At 40.9% G+C, this 24,368-nt stretch overlaps 1 protein-coding gene across 1 annotated transcript in view; it reads left to right on the forward strand.

Moving 5' to 3' along the window:
* The window catches only part of LOC122550262 (uncharacterized protein C7orf31), a 56,447-nt gene that overhangs the window by 1,653 nt on the left and 30,426 nt on the right, over positions 1-24,368 (forward strand). Inside the window, exons 2-4 of the mRNA XM_043691013.1 lie at positions 15,161-15,340; positions 19,791-19,862; positions 22,979-23,008. Coding sequence (XP_043546948.1) covers positions 15,161-15,340; positions 19,791-19,862; positions 22,979-23,008 — 282 coding nt within the window. The remainder of the gene's footprint in view (positions 1-15,160; positions 15,341-19,790; positions 19,863-22,978; positions 23,009-24,368) is intronic.

Below are 24,368 nucleotides of genomic sequence, written 5' to 3' on the forward strand. Positions count from 1 at the left end.
TTGGAACTGGGGTAAGGAGAGGGGAGGGGAAATGAGGAAACTGGTGAAGTTCATATTGATGCCATGGGGTTGAAGGGTCCCGAGGTGGAAGATGACGTGTTCTTCCTCCAGGCATCGGGTCGTGAGGGAGTGGTGATGGAGGAGGCCCAGAACATGCATGTCCTCGGTAGAGTGGGAGGGGGAGTTGAAATGTTCAGCCACAGGGCGGTGGGGTTGGTTGGTGCAGATGTCCCAGAGATGTTCTCTGAAGCGCTCGGCAAGTAGGCATTCAGTCTCCCCAATGTAGAGGAGGCCGCATTGGGAGCAACAGATACAATAAATAATATGTGTGGAAGTGCAGGTGAAACTTTGATGGATGTGGAAGGCTCCTTTGGGGCCTTGGATGGAGGTGAGGGAGGAGGTGTGGGCACAGGTTTTGCTCATTTGGCTCATTAAATCTGCTGTGCTGTTCAATGAGATCATGGTTGATCTAATAATCCTCAACTCCACTTTCCTGCTCTTTCCCCTTTGTTTTTGACTCCCTTACTGATTAAAAATTTTCCTATCTCAGCCTTGAATATACTTATCAATCCAGCCTTGACAGCCCTTGGCATTAAAGAATTCCATAGATTCACTACCCTCTGGGAGAAGAAATTCCTTCTCATCTGCATCTTAACTGGATGACCCTCATTATGAGAGTATGCTCACCAGTTCTAGATTCTCCCACATGAAGAAACAATCATCTACACTGTCAAGTTCCCTAAGAATCTTATGTGTTTCAATGAGGTCACCTCTAATTCTCTTAAACTCCAATTTGTATCCACTCAACCTCTCTTTGGAAGAAATTCCCTTCATACTCAGGATCAATCTGGTGAACATTCTCTGGCCTGCCTCCAATGCCAGTGTACCTTTCCTAAGATAAGGGACCAAAATTGTTCACTGTCTCATATGCGTGCCCTAAACAGTGCTTTGTACAATTTTAGTGCTGAAAATGTGTTGCTGGAACAGTGCAGCAGGTCAGGCAGCATCCAGGGAACATGAGAATCGACGTTTCGGGCATAAGCCCTTCTTCCTGAAGAAGGGCTTATGCCCGAAACGTCGATCCTCCTGTTCCCTGGATGCTGCCTGACCTGCTGCGCTGTTCCAGCAACACATTTTCAGCTCTGATCTCCAGCATCTGCAGACCTCACTTTCTCCTTTGTACAATTTTAGCAAGACTTTCTTCTTTTTATACTCTATTCCCTTTGAAATAAAGGCCATCATTCCAGGTGCCTTTCCTATTACCGACTAGCTTTTTTGTGATTTATGCACAAGGACCTCTGAATCTCTCAGTGCTGTAGCTTTCTGCAGTGTTTTTCTGTCAAAATAATATTCAGCTCTTCCATTCTTCCTACCAAAATACATGACCTTACATTTTCTTACATTATATTTCATCTGCCAAAAGTTTTGCCCACTTACTTAAGGTGTCTATATTCCTCTACACACTGTTTTTGTTATTCATCACTCCTTGCCTTCCTACCTCTTAATGTCATTCATAATGGACCCAGCTTTGATCACTGTGACAGTCATTAGTTGCAGGTTCACCCCCAACCCCCCCCACTCCAACATCCCAACTCTTTATTTGACATAAGGATGCCAAGGTATAGTCAGTTGAGGTCCTAAGTGGTTTGCAGATGAGTGTCTTTTTTTTAAAACGAAATCCTTTGGAAGGTGCCAGTCAATAATGAGGAGAAAGTGAGGACTGCAGATGCTGGAAATCAGAGTTGAAAAGTGTGGTGCTGGAATAGCACAGCCGGTCAGGCGGCATCCAAGGAGCAGGAAAATCGGTGTTTCGGTGATGAAGGACTTATGCCCGAAACATCAACTCTCCTGCTCCTCAGATGCTGCCTGACCGGCTGTGCTTTTCCAGCACCACACTTTTTCGACACCAGTTAATAATGCACATGACATTTTGTGGGTAAGTGGAGTTTTTACATAGATTACGTAGAATGTACTGCACAGAAGCAGGGCACTTGTCTCAACCTGTGCATGTTTGTGTTAACGCTCCATTCAAGGCTTCTTCTGATCTTCCTCATCAAATTCTTATCAAGCATAACCTTACTATCTTTTTACCCAGCTTCTCTAGCATCCATATCATTCATCTTAACTACTCCTTGCTGCAGCATGGTCTGTACTTGTGCTCTTCCATAAAATTGAAACATTGGATGAGATTTCACATGGAGGAGGTGATTCTGCTCACCAACTGGGAGGTTAGGGCTTGCATTGGAAGCCATAAGTGAATTTTATTTTCAGGCAGGTAGTTAATAAAGGTTGTCTCTTCAGCTCTGCTGAGGAAGGATGGCTCTTGCAGGTGAGACAATCAGATAGCTGACTGGCCTTACATCCCCACAGCACCAATGGGAGCAGTTGTTACTCATGGGACTGCAGTAGTTCTCAGGAAGGTAACACTAAGTGGGGTTAGGGATTGTTGGAGATAATCAGGCAAACCCTACAAGTGGGGTGGAAAGTGATGAAGGCCCTTGAGGAGATTGTTGATCATGGAGGGGGGGGACCTTTCCTCAGGGGTGTCTATTGCTGCAAGATTGGAGAGTGGGTCCTCAGGAGGAACCACCTCACAAAGCTGTCTTAGAGGTTGCCATGTTTTACTCATCCCATCCACAGTTGGTAAATACCAATGGTGACAGGAAGAGACACTGAAGTAGTAACAGAACAGCCTGAATTGGCCTAAGATGATAAGCATTCACTATCCGACCTGATTTTCCACTCTCCCACTGTCTCCCAACCAGAGGGTGGAACAATGTAAGGGAAGTTTCAACAACTCTCAGTATTTTGGATGTTGAGGTTCAAAGTTTAAAAAAAAACAAATCCAGTTAGAATTATAGAGATGTACAGCACAGAAACAGACCCTTCAGTCCAAATCATCCATGTCGACCAGATATCCTAAACTGATCTAGTCCCATTTGCCAGCACTTGGCTCATATCCCTCTGAACCCTTCCTATTCATATACCCATCCAGATGCCTTTTAAATGCTGTAATTATACCAACCTTCACCAGTTCCTCTGGCAGCTCATTCCATACACTCACCACCCCCTGTGTGAAAATGTTGCCCTTAAGTCCTTTTTATATCTTTCCCCTCTCACCTTAAACTAATGCCTTCTAATTCTGGACTCCCCACCCCAAGGAAAACACCTTGTCTATTCATACTATCTATGCCCCTCATGATTTTATAAACCTCTGCAAGGTTACCCCTCAGCCCTTGATGCTCCAGGGAAAATAGCCCCAGCATATTCAGCCTCTCCCTATAGCACAAACCCTTCAACTGTGGCAATATCCTTGTAAATCTTTTCTGAACCCTTTCAAGTTTCACAATATACTTCCTATCGGAGTGAGACCAGAATTGCACGCCGTATTCCAAAAGTGGCCAAACCAATGTAGTTAACTGATTTATAGATTGTAGTTTGACTGATTACTCATTCACTTTGTATTTATGAGTCTCTGCTGTGTGCATAATTGCCCACACAATAACGCTAATGGTTTATCAGAAATAATTGATTTGATGGTGAATACTTTGCAAATGGCCTGGTGACATAATGGAGCAATATAAAAAAGCAAGTTTGTTCTTCCTTTCAATTCCCAGAACACACCCTTTATTTAAAATCTGATACTTGCATCTTAAAATATAGATTTTTTTGGCTGAAATCAGTTCCAAATCCAATTTGTTGAGCCAACTGAAAACTGGAACACAGTGGATAAAAACCAGGAAAACGTAATGCAGTTTTGAACCAAAGTGGGTACTCTCAACCATGAGATGACAAGTTTATCACAAAAGGTGGGAACTTGAAAATAATTTAGTCCACCAGTTCAAGAATTAAAGTCATTAGTTATGTTATCAACATAGTCAACAATTAGTGTAAGAATTTAAGTACCTGTATTGCAAAATAGTAACTGGGAAAGAAGGCAAGGTGGAAGATATATCTTTGTTCCATGAACTTTGAACCTGGGCAGCCCATTATTACTGTTAAGATTTGATGAACAGTTATGTAAAATTCCAATACAAAAGCAGTTGATTCCCAAATGGTTGTTCTGTAAATCCTTTGAAGTGAAGGTGACCGTGTTCGTCATTTGGACTGTTTGGTAGAGTTCTAATATATGTATGGGTAATTGCTGAGGTCAATCTGCATCCTCAGCATCCTGGTACAGTTCAGGCTGGGTACCACAGATGAGCAAGGTTTGGACAAGTTGCTGGCTCATGAATTCCTCTTGTAACATCTCTCTCCAATTTCCTCCCCCTGCTCTCAACTCCACGTACTATTCATATTTTATTAGTCTCCTTCACAATCCTACATATGTCTTTTGTTTGGAGTCTGTACTGTTGTAACCAAAATGACAGAGGCCAAACAAATTACATGCAAGTCGGTGTTTACAAATGAAAAATGGTAATCTTGCACAAGGTTACATCACTCTAAAACCCTTCGATATAAATTTTGAGTGTTTGGAAAGGGGAAAGCCATGAACATCCAGCTGTTTGATTTGCTAGTGTGCAATCAGATTCAGATAAAGAAAAAAGTAATTGCAATGAAAGTGAGCTGACGTAAATAAAACAAAACAACAAAAGCATGTGTTTTGCCGCTGAGACACATCGCCTACATGAGATTCGAGTAGCAAATGTCTTTTGGAACTTGATGTTTGTTAATTGCTAAAAATGATTTCTCCAATACACACTTACTTTCAAAGGAGGCCATTTTTAAAAGAAGTTTGGTTGCACCAGCTGCAGCCATCCTCTGTGAGCACCTTCCAGAATGTGGAGTTGATATCAGAGCTTCCAGGCCAAACCTGTCCTTGTAGAATATATCTGGCAACCTTGAGAGTACACTTCAAGCTCAAACTGTTAACAGAAGATTTGCCTTGATAAGTGAGCATCGAGCATTCTGGCTACTTGACTCCATTCTGACTGTCTCAATATGGCATTGATGTTTGGTTTGCCAGTGCGAGTGAGCACCTCAGTGTTTGGTATTTTGTTCTGTCATTTTACTCTGTCATTTGATCTTCAGGAGTTTCGCAAGTCAACTCAAATGAAAGTAATTGAGCTCCTTGGCATGACATTGATACATGGTCCAAATTTTGCATGCATTCAGCAGAGTTGGTCGGACCATTTCAATTTGTTTGGCAGACTTACATTCTCAGACTGAAATTTGAGGTCTGCCTTAGGATACTCTTCCTTTGGAAGACCTTGCATGTGGTTTACCATTAATCCAAACAGCGCCAAAGACTGTGCTCACAAGATAAGTGCATTTATGTTTGCTGATTTGTTCTGAACATCGATTGTTACTAAAGGCTTGAGATTGGGCTTTTCGGGAGCTGGCTGGTAAATTGCTTCAGCTTTCTAAATGCTTATCATTAGGCCAAAGATATCACATGCATTGGGAGGTTATAGTGCATGTTCAATCTGAACTAGCAGCCAGTGTACAGCCATAAGCAAATACAAAATTGCAAAGACACAGACAAAAATTGCTGGAAAATCTCAGCAGGTCTGGCAGCAACTGTGGAGAGAAATGTGAGTTAACTTTTCAGGTCCAGTGATCTTTCCTCACAACTTCCTCAGACGCTTCCAAATTCTGAGGAAGGATTGGTGGACCCAAAACGTTAACTCTGATTTCTCTCCACCGATGCGGCCAGATCTGCTGACCTTTTCCATCAATTCCTGTTTTTGTTTCTGTTTTCCAGCATCCACAGTTCTTTAGCTTTTAATTCAGAAAATCACAGTGTTTGTCCTTGGCGATCTTGATCTTTTCTGCAAGCCATTGGAGATTAAACAGTTTCCCTCATGCAGTGATCCCAGGATCACCATCCTGGAATGTATTTGGAGAGCACAATGGAAAAAGAGTGCTGAAGACATTTGGTACTGTCACATAGCACTGTGTGAGAGACAGGGCCTGGTTCAACAGACTCACGGTCAGCAAGGACATGTGTCGGCGGGCTGTCATTGTGCAAAATTTCTAATGGCAGCCACATTTCTTCATCCACCTCTGAAGGCCCTCTGGCCAGGTCAATCAGTGTGGTGAGGAAATACATGTCCTGCTCTTGGCATTTTCCCAGAGCTGTTTAACAGCATACCTCATCCCAGTGGTTATTTAATCTTTTTGGAAACTGTTTTGAATCTTTGGCAGCAGATCCTGATCAAGATCCTGCTCCCAGTGGTTCAGAAGATTCCCGGGTCTGTACGCAATAAGTTTAGAAGGATGAGAGGAGATCTCATTGAAACTTCCAGAATAATGAGAGACCTGGATAGAGTGATGGCGAACATGGTGTGATTGCTTTCATTGTTTCCAACAAAGTGTGGAGGTGTCATTGAGAGAACAATTGTTGGGCAACTTTGTTATTGCTCGTTCATTGGTAGGTGAAGGCAGAAGACAGATTTGAGGATGTCGTTACAGCATCATGGGTCTCATTGGCTGCGCTGTGTCTAGTTACTTAGAAACATTAAAAAATAGGAACAGGAGTAGGCCATTCAGCCCTTTGAGCCTGCTTCACCATTCAATATGATCATGGCTGATCATCCCACTCAGTCCCCTGTTCCTGCTTTATCCCCTTACCCTTTGACCCCTTTAGCCCTAAGAACTATATCTGGCATTTTCTTGAAAACATTTAATGTTTTAGCTCCAATGTTTTCTGAGGAGGAGAATTCCACAGTTTTGGGTGAAGAAACAGCTCCACATCTCAGTCCAAAATGGCCTTCCCCTTATCCTTTGACTCCTGATTATGATCTCCACAGCCCATAAGGAAACATCCTTCCCATCTTTACCCTGTCTGGTCCTGTTAGAAGTCGGTTTCAGTCCTGCCATCCCAGGAGTCAGTCTGATCTGGAGAAGGTGGTGTTAAGTTGCCTTTTTGGCAGTCCGAGTGCTGTGGGTAGACCCACAATGTCATTGGGGTGGGTGTGTGATTCCTCTTTATGGGGAATGTAGGTTCGGCTTTGCACAGTTCAGAGAGGGCACTGGCAAGAGTGTTGATTTCCAAAGTGACAATACGAGCTCCAAATTAGCATTGTCTGCCGATTAACAAAGTGACCTCCCTTCTGCGCATACCTCTTGCAGACATTCACAACAACATGCTAACGCCTTCACTAATGTGATATCCAGACAAACTCATCACGTGTGAGTGCATGCCTTTTGAATCTGTAAGAGCAATATAGCTCCCCAAAGACAAGTGCAAACAAGCCCAGTTTGTCACCCTTATTGCTTTAATCTTTCATATATACCATGATGTTAAATGTTTTGGTTTTCTTTTGGAGCCTAGTAACCTATACAAGAAACAAAGCTTATTAATCCTGAAGCAGTACTAAAGAGTTTACCATCCGTGCGATTAGATATCATTCCTATTATATTTCTGTGCTGTTCTCCTATTGCACAAACAAAGGGGACAGTGGAACCCTGAACAAATTCAAGTCTGCATTGATGAAAAGTCTGATGTAGGTTTGACATGAAATCTGCATTTATACCAAAGCTCCAAAAATTGAAACCCAGCAAAAGTTAAGAATTTTCTGACACCATAACTGAATCATTTTTCTTGGCCTGTGTTTTCTGAACATGTGCACTGACTTCTACACATGTTGCATTGCACCCAGCACCATACAGCAAAACACACAAAGCTAATTTTGTGCACCATGTAAGTGAGGCTCCACACTTGGATTTGTAAGATTATGTCTACAGCTCTTGCAGAACTTGATATCAGTATTTTTAAAAATTAAACCAGCTAATAATTATTTATAAAAAGTTTTTTTTTACTGAAACGGGAAAGGAAGGTGAGATTTAAAAGAGGGCAATATGTGACCTTGCACTCCCAATGCAGATTTGTACATGACAGAAACACATATGGAATTGAGGAATTAAGCCAGCATGTGCAGTGAACTATCTGACACCAAAAGAGGAGAGTTTACATTTTCTTATTTTGTACCAGAGGTGAGGAACCTTCTTTTGAGTTCATTGACAATATTAACAGTGCGTTTCCAACATCTTTTTAATACTTGGCAGTCCCTTGAAGCAAGGAACATGTTTGTCATGAAATCCCTGAGTAAGGAGAAACAGAGATGAATGTTGTAACAGATAGTGGCGAAGTCAATGAAAGTTAAACGAACTGGAAGAAGGAGAAAATAAAATACTGCAGGAGAAACAGAATGAAATAATAAATCTATATTAGTGGCGAATCATTAACCATTAGTAGGTCAGTCAGGGATGGTTCAGTACACTCTCTTCCCAGCTGTAAAGTGGGATTTCACAGTACATTTGAAATCTTTTCACTGGCTGCCTTATGATTCTTGACGTTGTGAGCTGGGAGTAGAGAATATAAGTTGGCAGATGAGTGTTGAACATTTTGAGGCAGTGACCTGTCCGTCAGATGGTCACACAAGAATGGTCACCTTGTGCTCAGGATGTCTGCTTTCTGGGGAAAGCTCAAATTGGTGTGGTGATCTGTCCAGTTGATACGCAGGATCTTCTGTAGACAGTGCTGCTGGCATATCTCAAGGCTTCTTGTGTGTCAATGTTACATCTCCCAGGATTTGCAGCCAGAGAGGAGTGTTGAGAAAACGTCTGAAATCTTTATGTCAGTCTGTAGGGAATTCGTTAATAAAGATTTGTCTGAGCAGCCTCCCACAGGAAGTGCCCATGGATTGGGTCCTATGTCAGATAGGATCTGTAGGTTTCTGATCTTAACTGGGACACCTGGCTACCATGACAGCAGATGTGATCAACTCCCTCTAGCGGGCAGCTCATAGCTGTGAAACTGGGCATAGGAAGATTGGTTTGGTCCAAGCCATAGGTGTGGCTGTAGTAAGACCTTTGTTTTATCAGCATTTCGATGCAACCCAAGGGCTCAGTAAGTCTCCTCAAACAAATCATGGGTGCTCTATAGTTCTTCTACTCTAGGGATCCATGACAGGAGATCTGAATGAAGGTATGAAATAGCTTTATTGTCACGTGCACTCGAATGAGTGCAGTGAAAAGTTTGCAATATCGCTGCTTATGCCACCATCTTAGTTACAAGATACCTAGGTAAAGATACTTAAATATTTGGTACAAAATTGAAAGAATAATAACTAAAATTCCAGCATAAGAATAAAAAGGAAAAAGATGTGTTATCTTTATGTTTGAGACTTTTGTTTTTGGAGATTGAAGAGCTTCCTGTCAAACCTGTACTTGGTTTTGGGTTTAGGGAGCAATCCCTGGCCATGACACAACGATGGAAAAATAATGGGCATAAACACTCATCTGTGCTGAGGCTAGTTCTGAAATAGCAAGTGCACTTGTGGTAATTTTCCAAAATTCACTGGATTCTGGGACAGTTCCTGCAGATTGGAACTCAGCAAATGTGACGTCACTGTTTAAAAAGGGAGGTAGATAAAAGATAGGGAATTATAGACCGGTTAGCTTAACTTCTGTAGTGGGGGGAGATGCTTTAGTCTGTTGTCACGGAAGAAATAGCAAGACATCTAGTTAGAAATTGTCCCATTGGGCAGATGCAGCATGGGATCATGAAGGGCAGGTCATGCTTAACAAGTCTTTTGGAATTCTATGAAGACATTACGAGCAAGGTGAACAACAGGGACCCAGTGGATGTGGTGTACCTAGATTTCTAAAAGGCCTTCAGCAAGGTCCTGCCCAAGAGGCTGCTGCATAAGATAAAGATGCATGGTGTTAGGGGTAAAGTATTAGCATGGGTAGAGGATTGGATGACTAACAGGAAGCAAAGCCTGGGGATAAGTGAGTGCTATTCTGATTGGCAATCAATAACTAGTGGTGTGCCTCAGGGATCAGTGTTGGGACCTCAGTTATTCACAATTTACATAGATGATTTGGAGTTGGGGATCATGTGTAGTGTATCAGAGTTTGCAGATGACACTAAGATGAGTGGCAGAGCAAAGTGTGCAGAAGACTGAAACCTTGAGAGGAACATAGATAGTTTAAATGAGTGAGCAAAGGTCTGGCAGATGGAATACATGTTAATAAATGTGAAGTCATCCATTTTGGTAGGAGTAACAGTAAAAACAATTATTACTTGAACATTTAAAAAGTTGCAGCATGCTGCGATGCAGAGGGACCTGGGTGGCCTTGTGCATGAATCACAAAAGATTGGTCTATAGGTACAACAGGTAATTATCTTTGAGAGAAAGTGAGGGCTGCAGATGCTGGAGATCAGAGCTGAAAATGTGTTGCTGGAAAAGCGCAGCAGGTCGGGCAGCATCCAAGGAACGGAAGAATTGACGTTTCGGGCATAATTCCTGAAGAAGGGCTTATGCCCGAAACGTCGATTCTCCTGTTCCTTGGATGCTGCCTGACCTGCTGCGCTTTTCCAGCAACACATTTTCAGCACAACAGGTAATTAGGAAGGCAAACGGAATTTTGTCCTAAAGGGATTGAGTTTAAATGCAGGGAGATTATGTTTGTCTATTTATCCTATCCATGATCCATGCCCCTCATGATTTTGTAAACCTCTATAAGGTAACCCCTCAGCCTCCAACGCTCCAGGGAAAACAGCCCCAGCCTGTTCAGCCTCTCCCTGTAGCTCAAACCCTCCAACCTTGGCAACGTCCTTGTAAATCTTTTCTGAACCCTTTCAAGTTTCACAATATCTTTCCGAAAGGAAGGAGACCAGAATTGCACGCTGTCGGAGAAATTACCCAACTGAACAAAGATCACAGAAGTGTTGATCGGGTGAAATTGACAAGCTGTTTACTACAAGCAATATTGCTGGAAGTGAGATTAACTAGGCTGACACAGAACTGACAAGGACTGAATTGAGAAGGAGCTTCTTCACCCAGAGGATTGTGAATCTATGGAATTCCTTGCCCAGTGAACTAGTTGATGCTATTTCAGTAAATATTTTTAAAACTAAGATAGTTTTTTTTGAACAATGAAGGAATTAACGGTTACGGTGAGAGGGCGGGTAAGTGGAGCTGAGGCCATGAAAAGATCAGCCAAAATCTTACTGAATGGTAGAACAGGCTCGAGGGGCCAGATGGCCTACTCCTGCTCCTGGTTCTTATGTTCTTGCGATGGGAAAGACATCAGCGTCGAGTCTGTCTGCAGCCCGGGATCTTTCAGGGAGCTTCCCAGTTGACTGAATTGAAAGCCTTTGGCAGGTCGATGAAGGCTGGAGAGAAAGAGCTTGGTTTTGCTCATGGTATTTTTCTTGGATCTGCTGAATGGGAAAGGTGGTTTTGTGCCCAATTGTGCTCTGACCTTGGATTTCTGCAGAATGGGCAGAAACGAGCTGGTCCAGTAGCACTCTGGCAAACACCTTGCCTGGGATGTAGAGTAAAGCTGTGCTTTACTATCAGCTCCAGTCCCCTTCATGAAGATTGAAGTAATCTTGGCATCTCACACATGCAGTTATTTCTAATGCATGCAGACTGTAAATGTTATGTTGGTTACTTTGCATCAGTCTTCACAATAGAAAAGAATGACCCAGGTAAATGCATCAGTTTGGAGGACTGTGTAATATTAGAGTCATAGAGATGTACAGCACGGAAACAGACCCTATGGTCTAACTCATCTACACCAACCAGATATCCCAACCTAATCTAGTCCCACATCTTTCTAAATCCTTCCTATTCATATACCCATCCAGATGCCTTTTAAATGTTGCAATTGTACCAGCCTCCACCACTTCCTTTGGCAGCTCATTCCATACACGTACCACCCTCTGTGTGAAAAAGTTGCCCCTTAGGTCCCTTTTATATCTTTCACCTTTCACCCTAAACCTACGCCCTCTAGTTCTGGTCTCCACCACCCCAGGGAAAAGACTTTGTCTATTTATCCTATCCATGATCCATGCCCCTCATGATTTTGTAAACCTCTATAAGGTCACCCCTCAGCCTCCGACGCTCCAGGGAAAACAGCCCCAGCCTGTTCAGCCTCTTCCTGTAGCTCAAACCCTCCAACCCTGGCAACGTCCTTGTAAATCTTTTCTGAACCCTTTCAAGTTTCACAACATCTTTCCGAAAGGAAGGAGACCAGAATTGCACGCTGTCGGAGAAATTACCCAACTGAACAAAGATCACAGAAGTGTTGATCGGGTGAAATTGACAAGCTGTTTACTACAAGCAATATTGCTGGAAGTGAGATTAACTAGGCTGACACAGAACTGACAGTCTGTACAGGGAGATCAAGGGTTCTCTACATTAATATAGAATGGAGGTGTTAGCAGTTTTAATAGATTTAAAGGTGAGTAAATCTGCATGTCCAAATGAGATGTATCCCAAGCTGTTGAGGGCAACAAAGGAGGAGATATTAGGGTTCCTGGCAACAGATTTCAAATCTTGCCTGGCTGCAGGTGAGGTGCAAGAATGCGAGAGGACTGATAATGTTGTCCCATTATTAAAATGAGGAAAGGATAGACCAGAAAATTACAGACCAGTCAGTCTAACCTCAATGGAGGGACAGTATTAGAAAGAATTCTGAGAGACAGAATGTATCCCCACTTGGAGAAAAATGGATTATGAGGGACAGTCAGCATGGATTTGTTAAGGGAAGGTTGTGTTTGACAAATTTGATCGAATATTTTGAGGAGGTAGCTAGGAGAGTTGACAAGAATAATGCATTGGATGGGGTCTATGTAGACCTGAGGTAAGATCCCTCTTGGCAGAATGGTCAAGAAAATAAGAGCCCCTGGGATTCAAGGCAAAGTGGCACATTGGATTCAAAATTGGCTTAGAGGCAGAAAGTAGAGGGCGATGTTGGAGGAATGTTTCTGTGACTGGAAGTCTGTTTCCATGGGAGTACCATTGGGCTCAGTGCTGGGGCCCTTTCTGATTGTGGTGTACTTTAATTGTGTGGACCTAAATGTAGAGGATGTGATCAAATCTTTTGTGCTGGTTGCAAAAATTGGTCAGGTGTAAACTGTCAGAGGGTATCAATGGACTGGTCAGATGGGCAGGGCAGTGCAAATGGAATTCAACCCAGAAAAGTGTAAGGTAGTGCATATCCACAGATCTCTGGAGATGGCAGAGCAGGGAGATAAGATGATTAAGAAGACATTTGTGATACTTTCCTTTATTAACTGATGCACAGAATACAAAAGAAGGGAGGTTGTGTCCGATCTATACAATACGCTGGTTAGGTCACAAGTAGAGTACTGCTGCAAGTTCTGATCATCGCACTGCAAGAAGGATGTGATTGAACAGAGGGTACAGAGGAGAATTACCAAGTGGCTTGCTGGGCTGGGTGGTCTGATGTATGAAGAAAGAGTGGACAGACCAATGTTGCCTTCTTTGGGGAGAGGGGACCTGATAGAGATGCGCAAAATAATGAGGGACGTAGTTAGAATAAAAACCGAAGTTGCTGGAAAAGCTCTCCAGGTCTGGCAGCATCTGTGAAGAGAAATCAAAATCAGTGTTTCGGAGGAAAGGTCACTGGACCTGAAACGTTTACTTTGATTTCTCTTCACAGATGCTGCCAGACCTGCTGAGCTTTTACAGCAGCCTCTGTTTTTGTGTCGGATTTACAGAGTCTGCAGTTCTTTCAGTTTTTATTTGCATAGCTAGAGTGGACAGGTAAGCATTTTTTCCATAAGTGGAGCAGTCAACAATCAGGGGCCGTAGTCTTAAGGTAAAAGGTAGAAGAGGAAAATTCTGGAATCTGTTTTCACCCAGAGAGTGATGGGAGTCTGGAACTCCCTGCCTGAGGGAGTAGTTGAGTCAGAAACTCTTATAACAATTAAGCTGAATTTAGAACTTGCATTGTCATAGCTTCTAAACCTAAGAGCTGACAAAATGAGATTATAGTGTAGGCAGATCCTGGTTGACCAGCACAGACACAATGGGCCGAATGGCCTGTTCCGCGAGGGTAAACGTTTGAGTTCTTTGCCATTGGTGTGAATACAAACCTTTAAGGCAAATTAGCATCACAGAATAAGTTGGTCAGTAGTTTTAAGATTACACTGTGTTTGCATTTTACTGAGTACCTGACAAGATATCCACCAGAATACTTCTCCAGTTGTGTTGCAGGGCTTATTTCACTTATTAGAAAAGCTGCCAGTTCATCACGATTTGGAATAATGGAAAATAATGAGTCTTTTGCAATTTTGAAAATAAATCCCGTTCTGCACTGGAGTTATTCACTATGTGTTCTTTATTTAAAATAAATACTGACTACCCTGTTATCTTTTACACAATCATTTTTAAAGTAGGTTTTCCTTGGTCAGTTCTTTATTGCTGGAACAGCACAGCAGGTCAGGCAGCATCCAGGGAACAGGAGATTCGACGTTTCGGGCACAGGCCCTTCTTCAGGAAGGCCTGTTCCCTGGATGCTGCCTGACCTGCTGTGCTGTTCCAGCAATAAAGTCTCAACTTTGATCTCCAGCATCTGCAGACCTCACTTTCTCCTTGGTCAGTTCTTCAATTGTGACAACAATTTCTTGCAAAAGCTTCTCTATTGAAAATTTCAAAGCAAATATGCATTCCTGCTTCATTATTCAAATACAAATTGAAATAAATGTTTAGAATTATATTCATCAATCTCCACAAATGTTGGAAACTGTTCAGTGGGTAATGAACAAGGTAAAACACATCATCAATGCAAAATAGCCAGACCTAATGTGTATCCTATAATGCCCACTAGATGGTGGTAATGGTATGTTAGGGGATGCATGTCAAAGTTATTTGATGGAATTCTCAAATACTGCACTGAGTGTATCTGTTTTCTTTCATTTGAGTCGAGCAAGCAAAGTTTAAATTACTAACCAAAAGACAGATTACTATATACATTTACAAGAATACAGAAAATGGCAAAATGTGGAAAAAATGTTTAGTTTCGTTAGACAAAACTACCAATACTGTGAGAGGGTGTAATCCCAGTCCTGAGGATTACTGCGTTTAAGACAGTTTGACGGTTTTTGCTGATGCTTCCACCGTAAGGTGTAGGAGCAGAAGTAGGCAGATCAGCCCATTGAGTCTGCTTTGTCATTCAACAAAATTGTGGTTTCTTTATTAATAAGTTACCTGCTTAATTTCAACCATTTGCATTTCCATGCAACGAAGGTGTACACACAGATGCATTCTCCGTCTACAAGTAACCTGATGTCCCTTGTGGAACTTCAATTTACAGTTGATCCTTTTTGCTTAAATAAATGCGATATTTTATCATTCTAATACACTGAACAGAGTATACTTTCTCTTTGTCACAGGTATGATCAATATTTGGAAACTGCTCCAAAGGTTCCTCGAACCCCTTGGGGCGTTGAGAGAGAATATGGAGGTGCTGGAATCATGAATCTACCTGATACTTTCAGAGCAAGGATTGAGCCTCCCGTTTTAATGGGAAAGGGACACAGACATTTTGGCTTTGGTGGATACGTTCTTCCAAGGTTTGTTGCTAATTTAACTTGTTATGGTTAAAAGAACTGTTTTAATTATGCTTTTAAAAACTAGTTTGTCGCAGCTCTAATCTGGTGAAAGCTACAATGTCATTAAAAGACAGAGAGAATAAACAGGTGGAGACAGTAGCTGAAAATACGTTCAACTCTTGTTTTAACCGGGATTACTGTGAAACATTCAAAACATAGCTTTGACTCTGCCTGTCTCAGTGCTGAATTGATATGCCTTTTGCTTGTTATGCCCGAAAAACTGGCACAACATAATTATTGCAGGACATTTCCTACTGTGATTGTTTGTTTTAGAGTGAAAACCCAGCACATCGTTGTTTTATTCTGCTCTAGTTTTTATGATTTATTTTTCTAATATATACATTTCAAGAACAGTGAGCACCAACCTGATCTGTAAAGCCAAAATGTGCCCAGCTAATTTTGCAAATTTAGTTCGGTTCTGACCCTATTACTGTGGCACATAACTAATTGTTTTTTTAAGGGTTTATAATGACTGGTTGCATGCATTAAGGGGAGTTTCTTATTTACTGACATACTGGGAGTTGTGCAGGAATGAGAGGGTTCTGACCACACACATAGGCAAGCTGGAGCTTTTGTATTTCCCTCATGCTGTTCAGTTTTAATTCCACAGGATGTTTCTTTTGACCATGAGCGATTCCCCAACTGGAAGGCAGGCTGCTTGGCAGGTTTAGTTAGCAGTTAACAGGGAGCATGCTGAAGGAGTTTGCAGGACCTGGTACCTCCAGTATATTACCTTGAGCGGTGGAGTGTGGAAACATTGTGGCTCCTCTGTGTGAAGATATTTTCTGTTCCTACCCAGCCTGCTGTTACCTCACTTCAAATGCTGGGTTTCCTGAGAATGGGGAAACCTGGAAGGCAACAGTTAAATCTGAAAAATGGTTTAAATGAAAGCTCAATAATGCCAACCCCCAGAATCTAGGCATTTGTTGACTGCCCATCCCTAATAAAAGTCTGAAAGTTTGTAGCTTCTCAATGCCCTTTGGACTTTTGTGCATTTTAACCTGACCTCACCTTCCCCTCATGTCAACTAAGCTCTAAGGTTCACAACTCCCCAAACACAATTTCATAAAGGGGCATTGCCCTTTTCTGCCAACTTTGCTAGCCTAGGATATGGCACTCTATCAAAACTTTTGGAAGTTTTTGTATACCACATCAACGGTCTTATCTTCATCACTATTATCATACCAAAAATCAAGTTAGTTAAACATGATTTGTCTTTACCAAATCCTTAATAAATTCAGGCTTTCTTTAATTCATCCACATGTGTATAATTGACTGATAATTTTTTTTCTGGATTATGATTTGTAAAAGAAATCCCGTGACCGAGATTAAACTGCTTTATGTTTAATTCTTGAACAATGGTGAGACATTTGCAATTGTTGACTCTCCTGGCATGACCTCTGTATTGAAGGAGTGTTGGATAACTGTAGACAGTGCATTATTTCCCTCCGTATCCTCGGATGTATCTCACTTGGTCCTGGTGACTTATCAACTTTACGTATAGCCAGCTTTTATAATGCTTCCTCTTATCAATTTTTAATCCATCCAGTGTTTCAGTTACCTACTGTTGCATGGTGATTTTGACACTATGTTCATTCTTGGTAGACAGAATGTAAAGCACTCTTTTTAGTACTATAGCTATTCCCTGTGCCTCTATATGTGAATCCTTTTTTAATGGTGCCTAATTGGCTGATTCCCCCTGTTACTTCCCTTTTGCTATTTTTATGCCTACTAATGACATTTGAATTTCTTTGATACAAACCTTTTAAGTCAGAAGCAGGAATAGGCGATACAGTCCCTTGAGCTGCTCCGCCAGTAAAGAAAATCATAACTGATCTGATTATAAGCACAATTGCACATTTCTGCCTGCTTTGGATAACCTTTCACCTGCTTTCTTAAGAAAAGACTATCCATGTCTGTCTTAAAAGACATTCAAAGACTCTGTTTCCGTCACCGCTCTGGGGAAGAGAGTTTCAAAGATTCACTACCCTCTACAAGGGCAAAAAGTTATTCTTATCTATTTCAAATGGGCATCCACTTATTGTTAAATGGTGACCCCCCAGTTCTGAATTCTCCCACAAGAAGAAAAGTACTTTCCGCATCCAACCTGTCAAGACTCTTCAGGATCTTATGTTTCAATCAAGTCACCTCTTATTCTAAACTCATTTACAAGCCTTGCTTGTCCAACCTGTCCTGAGAAGACAACTTGCCCATTTCTGATATTTGTCTAATAAACCTTCACTGAACTGCATCCAATGTATTTACATGCTTCATTAAATAAAGAGATCAGTACTGTGCACAGTACTCCAAATTGTTTTCACCCAACTGCCCTGTATCACTTAATCATTGCTTCCTACTTTTATATTCAATTCACTTCATCATAAGTAATAATGTTGCTTGTTTTCCTATTATGTTACCTGCCAGACGTTTCTGGTATTGTCTATTGGTGGTTCTTTCCTCACCCATTTGCCTCTGAACTTACATTATCCAGTCTGATTCTGTTTATTACCAATGTAACATCTGCCACATGCACCTTTTTCTGTTTATGCTAATCCGTATCCCTTTTATAATCTGGGGGGCTCCATCTTTGTCCAATCTTTCCCCTTCATGAAAATTGAACTGTACCAGAACATATGAACACAAAAACTTTGAAACAAATAAACCCAATGGCCCTTCAAGCTTCTACTTTAAAGTCAACCCATTGTTTGTCAACAAATATTCTAGCCAATCCTTGATACCAACTTACCCAGAGACCTGATCTCAGCCATTGAAATTGGCCCTTCCCAATTAATTATTTTTATGCTAGAATGTTCCTTGTCCTATTCTATACTTAGCTAAGCATTTTAATACTCATTATTGTCTTGGATATAGGTTTGCTCGCTGAGCTGGAAGGTTCATTTTCAGACGTTTCGTCCTGTTTGTCCAATGTAGCGTTTGTTACAGTCCTTGCACAGTGCTTTATAAATGACATTAGTTTTGCTTGTTATCTGTATAAGGGCTTTCAAGTTCATTAGCTGCTGTTTTAGTGTGTTGGTGGGTTTGTGGGCTACCGTGATGTCGAGGGGTCTGAGTTGTCTAGCAGTCATTTTCGAGATGTCTTTGATGTAGGGGAAAGTGGCTAGGTTTTCTGGACGTGTTTTGTCTGCTTGTTTGGATTTGTTGCTGAGAAACCTGCGGACTGTGTTCATTGGGTACCCGGTCTTTTTGAATACACTGTTTCGGTCATTATTGTCTACTAAATGTTCTCCCACTGACACGATCCACTTGATTCACTTTGTTCTGAACCAAATTCAACGATGTCTACTTTCTTCACAGATAAGAGATTCTTCCCCTCACTGTCCTGTACGTTACTATTATTGCCCCATTATAGGTTAGGGTAATTATAGTTCCTGTAATACCCATCATTTGTTCCTTAGCCATTTATTGGTCATTTATGGAATGCACTGAGTTGTGTAATAATATCTATTACTTCTGAGTGCTAATCAAATAGATTCTGTCCTTGACCCCATTATTACATTCTTGGTCCCATTGTCTCTATTATTGCCATACCAGCATATTCCATCATGCTTATTGTGTCTGTAGCTCAACCAAACCAATTTACCACACTGTGCAGTTCGCCAGCATGACCTCTGTCAGTCTCAGCAACTCTGACCCGCTTAATACTTTACCGTGTCTGAATCTAGCTGTTTGCCTCCTTGGATCAGCTGTAGAACATCTATTTAAATATATGTATGATGTTCAATTGAAACCTGCTACTTCCTAACAACAGTCTCGCTTTTATGGAACTGTGAGATTTGGATTTGAGGAGTTTTGAAATTCCAATTTGGAGGGTATAAACCTGTTGTCTCGTGGCAGCCTTATTCATTCCTTCCAAAAATATTGTTTACTGGTGTAGCATTGGAGACATTTCTATTTCTCACACCTAAATATAGGGTGGTATAGTGGCCTAGTGGTTAACACTGCTGCCTCACAGCGCCAGGGACCCAGGTTTGATTCCAGCCTCGGGTGACTGTCTGTGTGGAGTTTGCACATTCTCCCCGTGTCTGTGCGGGTTTCCTCACAAAGATGCAAATTGGTCATGCTAAATTGCCCATAGTGTTAGGTGCAATAGTTAGAGGGAAATGGGTATGGGTGGGTTACTCTTGAAAAGGCTAGTGTGGACTGGTTGGGCCAAATGGCCTGTTTCCACACTGTAGGTAATCTAATTAATTTATAAAAAGATATTTACATATAAACCTCTGTATTTGGTTATTATTAGAAGAGCATTACTGACAACTTGCTACTGTTGTTTTTCTGTATTTTACAAAACTGAAGCATGTACCATAGTAGTGAATAATAGGTTGCAGTCAAATTCATTGTGTCTTCTTGGAAGTCTCTATTAATAATGTGCTGAACTGTGTTTTCTGTGTAGTGATGTTGTTATCGATCAATATTACGATCTCACCCAATTGAAGAAGAGTCAGCTTCGCGCCACTGACCAGCTGTAAGTTTCATTGATTTGTATAAAGTGCTGTCACAATGAATATAAATTATTTTTCTTTGAAACATATGGAGGGGGTCTTACACTGAGTAATTAAATAACTTTCAATGTTTAGGTCAGCATGAAGCATTTTTAGGTGAGTTGCATTTAAGTTCATTGGAAAGACTGTTTTCTCTGCTATGCTATAATACAAGGCTACAAAAGTATCATCTCCTTTATAGTGTGTCTGTTCCCCATTTCTGAAAAGCTAATGTTGTACCATCTTTACATTATTAATGAAGAGAAAATGTTCCATTCTGTTTTGCTTATTGGAAGTGCATATCAAGAATTCAGTCTGTGCACCTCAATTTTCTAGCCATAATAAATGGATACATGGGCTGGGTTATGAGTTTGAATTCCTGATAGACTAAGAGTGAGAAGTAATGTTATTTCGGAAATTGAAAGCTTATTGTGTAGGAAGTAGCATATTGCCCTGGGTAGCAGGAAGCAGAGAATCAGCATAAATGGACCTTTGCTGATTGGCAAGATGTCACGAGTGGTGTGCCACAGTGATCAGCGCTGGAATCTCAACTATTTACAATTTATATAATTGACTTTGTTGAAGGAACAGAAGGTATGGTTGCCAAATATGCTGGTGACACAAAGGAAGATAAGCAAGTAAGTTGTGAAGAGAACATAAGGAGTTACATGACATATATTTGGGGTGGCACGGTGGCTAGCACTGCTGCCTAGAACTGCCAGGCACCCAGGTTTGATTCCAGCCTCTGCACATTCTCCCTGTGTCTGCGTGTATTTCCTCTGGGTGCCCTGGTTTCCTCCCACAATCCAAAGATGTGTAGGTCAGGTGAATTGGCCAAGTTAAATTGCATGTAGTGTTCAGGGATTTGTAGGTTAGTTGCATTAGTCAGGAGTAAATATAGGATAGTAAGGTAGGGGAATGGGTTACTGTTCAGAGGGTTGGTGTGGACTTTTGGGCTGCAGGGCCTGATTCCACACTGTAGGGATTCTATGATTCTATAGATAGGTGAGATGAGTAGGCAAGGATCTGGAAAATCAAATATAATACGATAAAATGTGAATTTGTCCGTTTTGGCCAGAAGAATAAAAAACGTATTATCTGAATGGTGAAGGATTGCAGAGCTCTGAGTTGCAGAGGAATTTGGGTGTTCTAGTGCTTATTTATTAATATGCAAGTGCACTAAATCAGAAAAGCAAATGGAATGTTATTGTTTAATATGAAAGCAACTGAATTCAAAAGGAGGGAGCTTATGCTTCAGTTATACAGGGCAATGGTGAGACCACATCTGGAGGACTGTGTGCAGTACTGGTCACCTTATTTAAGAGAGGATGTAAAGGTAAGGGTAATATGTGAAGTGTAATATCTGAAATGGGCAGGTTGTTTTCTGAGGAATGTTTGCACAGCCAGTCTTGGATACACTGGAATTTAGAAGAGAAAGAGGCAACTTGATTGTAACAAATAAGGCCTTGTGGTATCTTGACAGTGTGGGTGTGGAGGGGGTGGTTCTTCTTATGAAAGAAACTAGAATTGGGGTCACTGTTTAAAAATAAGTGGTCACCATTTTAAAACAGATGAAACAATTTTTCTGTGAAGATTGTGAGGCTTTAGTATATTATCCTGAAAAGATGGTGAAAGGTTATCAGATAAAGACAGGAATTGAATCAATTAAATGGTAGAGCAGGCCCAAGAGGCCAAATGACCTACTCCTGCTCCTTGTTTGTATGTTTTACATAACAAAATCTAATGATTCCAAACTTCTTTAGTGAGCCTATGACTTGGCAGCATTAAAAAAAAGGACATGTAATGTGTATCTTCACTGGTAGTAATTTTTTTTAAATGGTTTTCATTTAGATACAGATGAAGGTAAAGATTATCCTAAATTCTGAGGCTACTCAACTCCCAGCCTCAAGTTGTAGGGGCCCGGAGACCAGAGGAATCCTGAGAGAAATAGGATGAATGGTCAAATTATTCCACATTACAGTGGAAGACTAGGTGATACACTACAGTATAAGTTGCTATCTGATCCTATGTCCCTGAGATCCAGAAACCAAATCACAAATATTTAGGCATCTGATTCAAAGCCCCGGAATTCCCTATTAGCAACATTGGACCGCAGCAGTTCAAGAAATGTACTTCACCACTACTTTCTCAAGGGCAGCTGGTGATGCTCAATAAATGCTGGTCCAACAGTGATGTCTACTTTCTGCGAGCAAGTAAAAAACTCCATGGTTCAGTAAAATCATTGCTTTATCAAAATATGCTCCTTTTAAACGTATTTTTGTATACCCTTAAAATAATAAATAAAGGTTTGGCTGTAATGTTTCCTAAATGACTGTGGAGTTCTTCCATTACCAGTCATTAGGAAGGTTATTTTGGGAGCATGGAACACACAAAATGCTGATATATTGAGATCAACAAGTTCTTGTTTCCTGCACCAATTGGTGGGTTTACGGAAATCAATTACTTTATGATCATTCTCCATGACCCCTTCCAACACCCTGACCTGCAGAGCGAATAGTCTATTCAATCTTCTTCATTAGTACTAATGAACAACAAGTGGAGCACTGACACGTTTTTTTAAAACATAAATAATGTGCAGTATTCTACAGTATGACTGAACATTTACTTCTTAACTATCAAATGGCGGTCGCACAACTGTTAGATACACTGCTGTTTCTGTAAAATTAAAAATAATGACAAAAATGTCTTTAGTTTTAAAATGAAATCACATTTGTAATTTTAAATAATCCATAAAATAAGTAGCATTTATCTGGTCATGAGTTGATTGCTTGTTTTCATGTTCAGCCCAGTGACAACTTATTGCGAATTTTGATTTTTCTTGCCTTGGCACAAGATGATGTGAGTCAAGTGGAAAGTTTTCATTTTATTCTTGGTAAATTTAGAGACTTGTCAGTAATCATGGCAGAGAGGTCAGCAAGCAGAACTGGTTTTTGCATCCATTAAAACATTTAAGTAGAAATACTAGCTGTCAACATCCCGACATGATATGGTTACACTGATCCATGCACTTACACTGAACATACATGCTTTTCTTGCAGACCCGAGATCTAAAGTTGCGTTTCTGTATGTTTTGTTTCAGAATTCCATCTTCTGCAGAGCTTGCGCTAAAGTAAGTAAACTGAGCTGGCCAAAGTTTGATCTAGCTGATGGCCATTTCCATATATTATTTAGATTTAATTTTAGGAACTGCTTATGTGTATACTTTATATTTAATCATTCAGTGACAGTTTTTCATGTATAAAAAATGTTTGACTATCCAGTCATTTAAGCAATGTAAGTAACACCGCAGGTTAGAAATTTAATATGAGGAAATTGATCACATAGTTTGAATGAAGCAACATAAACATGAGAAGTTAAAAAGCATACTGATTCATATTTCTGCAACACACTTTGTAAGTCAATGCAATATTATTCTGGTAAATAAAATGTGATGCTTTCTAAACTTTTAAGTACCTCCATGTTTTCCAATCTGATTGTCAGGACGTCAAGCTTCTAGTTTTTAATTCATTTTTTTTCCAATTGATCTCGTACTTCTATTTCACTCCCCATTTCTTTCAATATTGAAAGTACACTTTTCTCCTGACTATCATCCCCGTCATAATATCTTTTTAACATGCTGACATAACATACATGCTGATTCCTTCTCCTATCTATTTAAATCACATAATTGAGTTTCATGTTGATTGGATAATATTCAGTGAATCTTGTGTTTAATGGTTCCCCAGAGACAGCTAATACCGTGACATCAGCAAAAAAACTTAAACTTCGGCCATTTTATTTGCTTTAGTTTTCATTATTTTTGAGCATCTTTCAATACTTTTAGCCACCTCATATACCCCTGATCAGTTTCTTTCTGAAATTGAAACCATAGATTGGAAAAATTGTTTCTGAGCTTCCAAGTTCATGAATTTTTCTTTGATTTCCGAGTTTACGCATTTTTCTTTAATTGTTTGAAGTAATCCTCTCACCTCATACCCACTAGTTTTAAAGGACTAAAACTTGTGGACTCATTATGAGCTTAGCTAATGACAGATAGTAACAAAGGAATACCCTTATTCTTCAAAGTTTGTGAGAAGATTTGTAGCTCAGGTGCACGTTGCTGTGGTTCTGTTCGCCAAGCTGGAAGTTTTTGTTGCAAACGTTTTGTCCCCTGTCTAGGTGACATCCTCAGTGCTTGGGAGCCTCCTGTGAAGCGCTTTTGTGGTGTTTCCTCCGGCATTTAGAGTGGCCTGTCCCTGCCGCTTCCGGTTGTCAGTTTCAGCTGTCCGCTGTAGTGGCCGGTATATTGGGTCCGGGTCGATGTGTTTGTTGATGGAGTTTGTGGATGAGTGCCATGCTTCTAGGAATCCCCTGGCTGTTCTTTGTTTGGCTTGCCCTATAATGGTAATGTTGTCCCAGTCAAATTCATGTTGCTTGTCGTCTGCGTATGTGGCTACTAAGGATAGCTACAAATCTTCACCCAAACTTTG

The sequence above is a fragment of the Chiloscyllium plagiosum genome, chromosome 5 (assembly GCF_004010195.1).
Source record: "Chiloscyllium plagiosum isolate BGI_BamShark_2017 chromosome 5, ASM401019v2, whole genome shotgun sequence".
Taxonomy (NCBI): Eukaryota; Metazoa; Chordata; class Chondrichthyes; order Orectolobiformes; family Hemiscylliidae; genus Chiloscyllium; species Chiloscyllium plagiosum.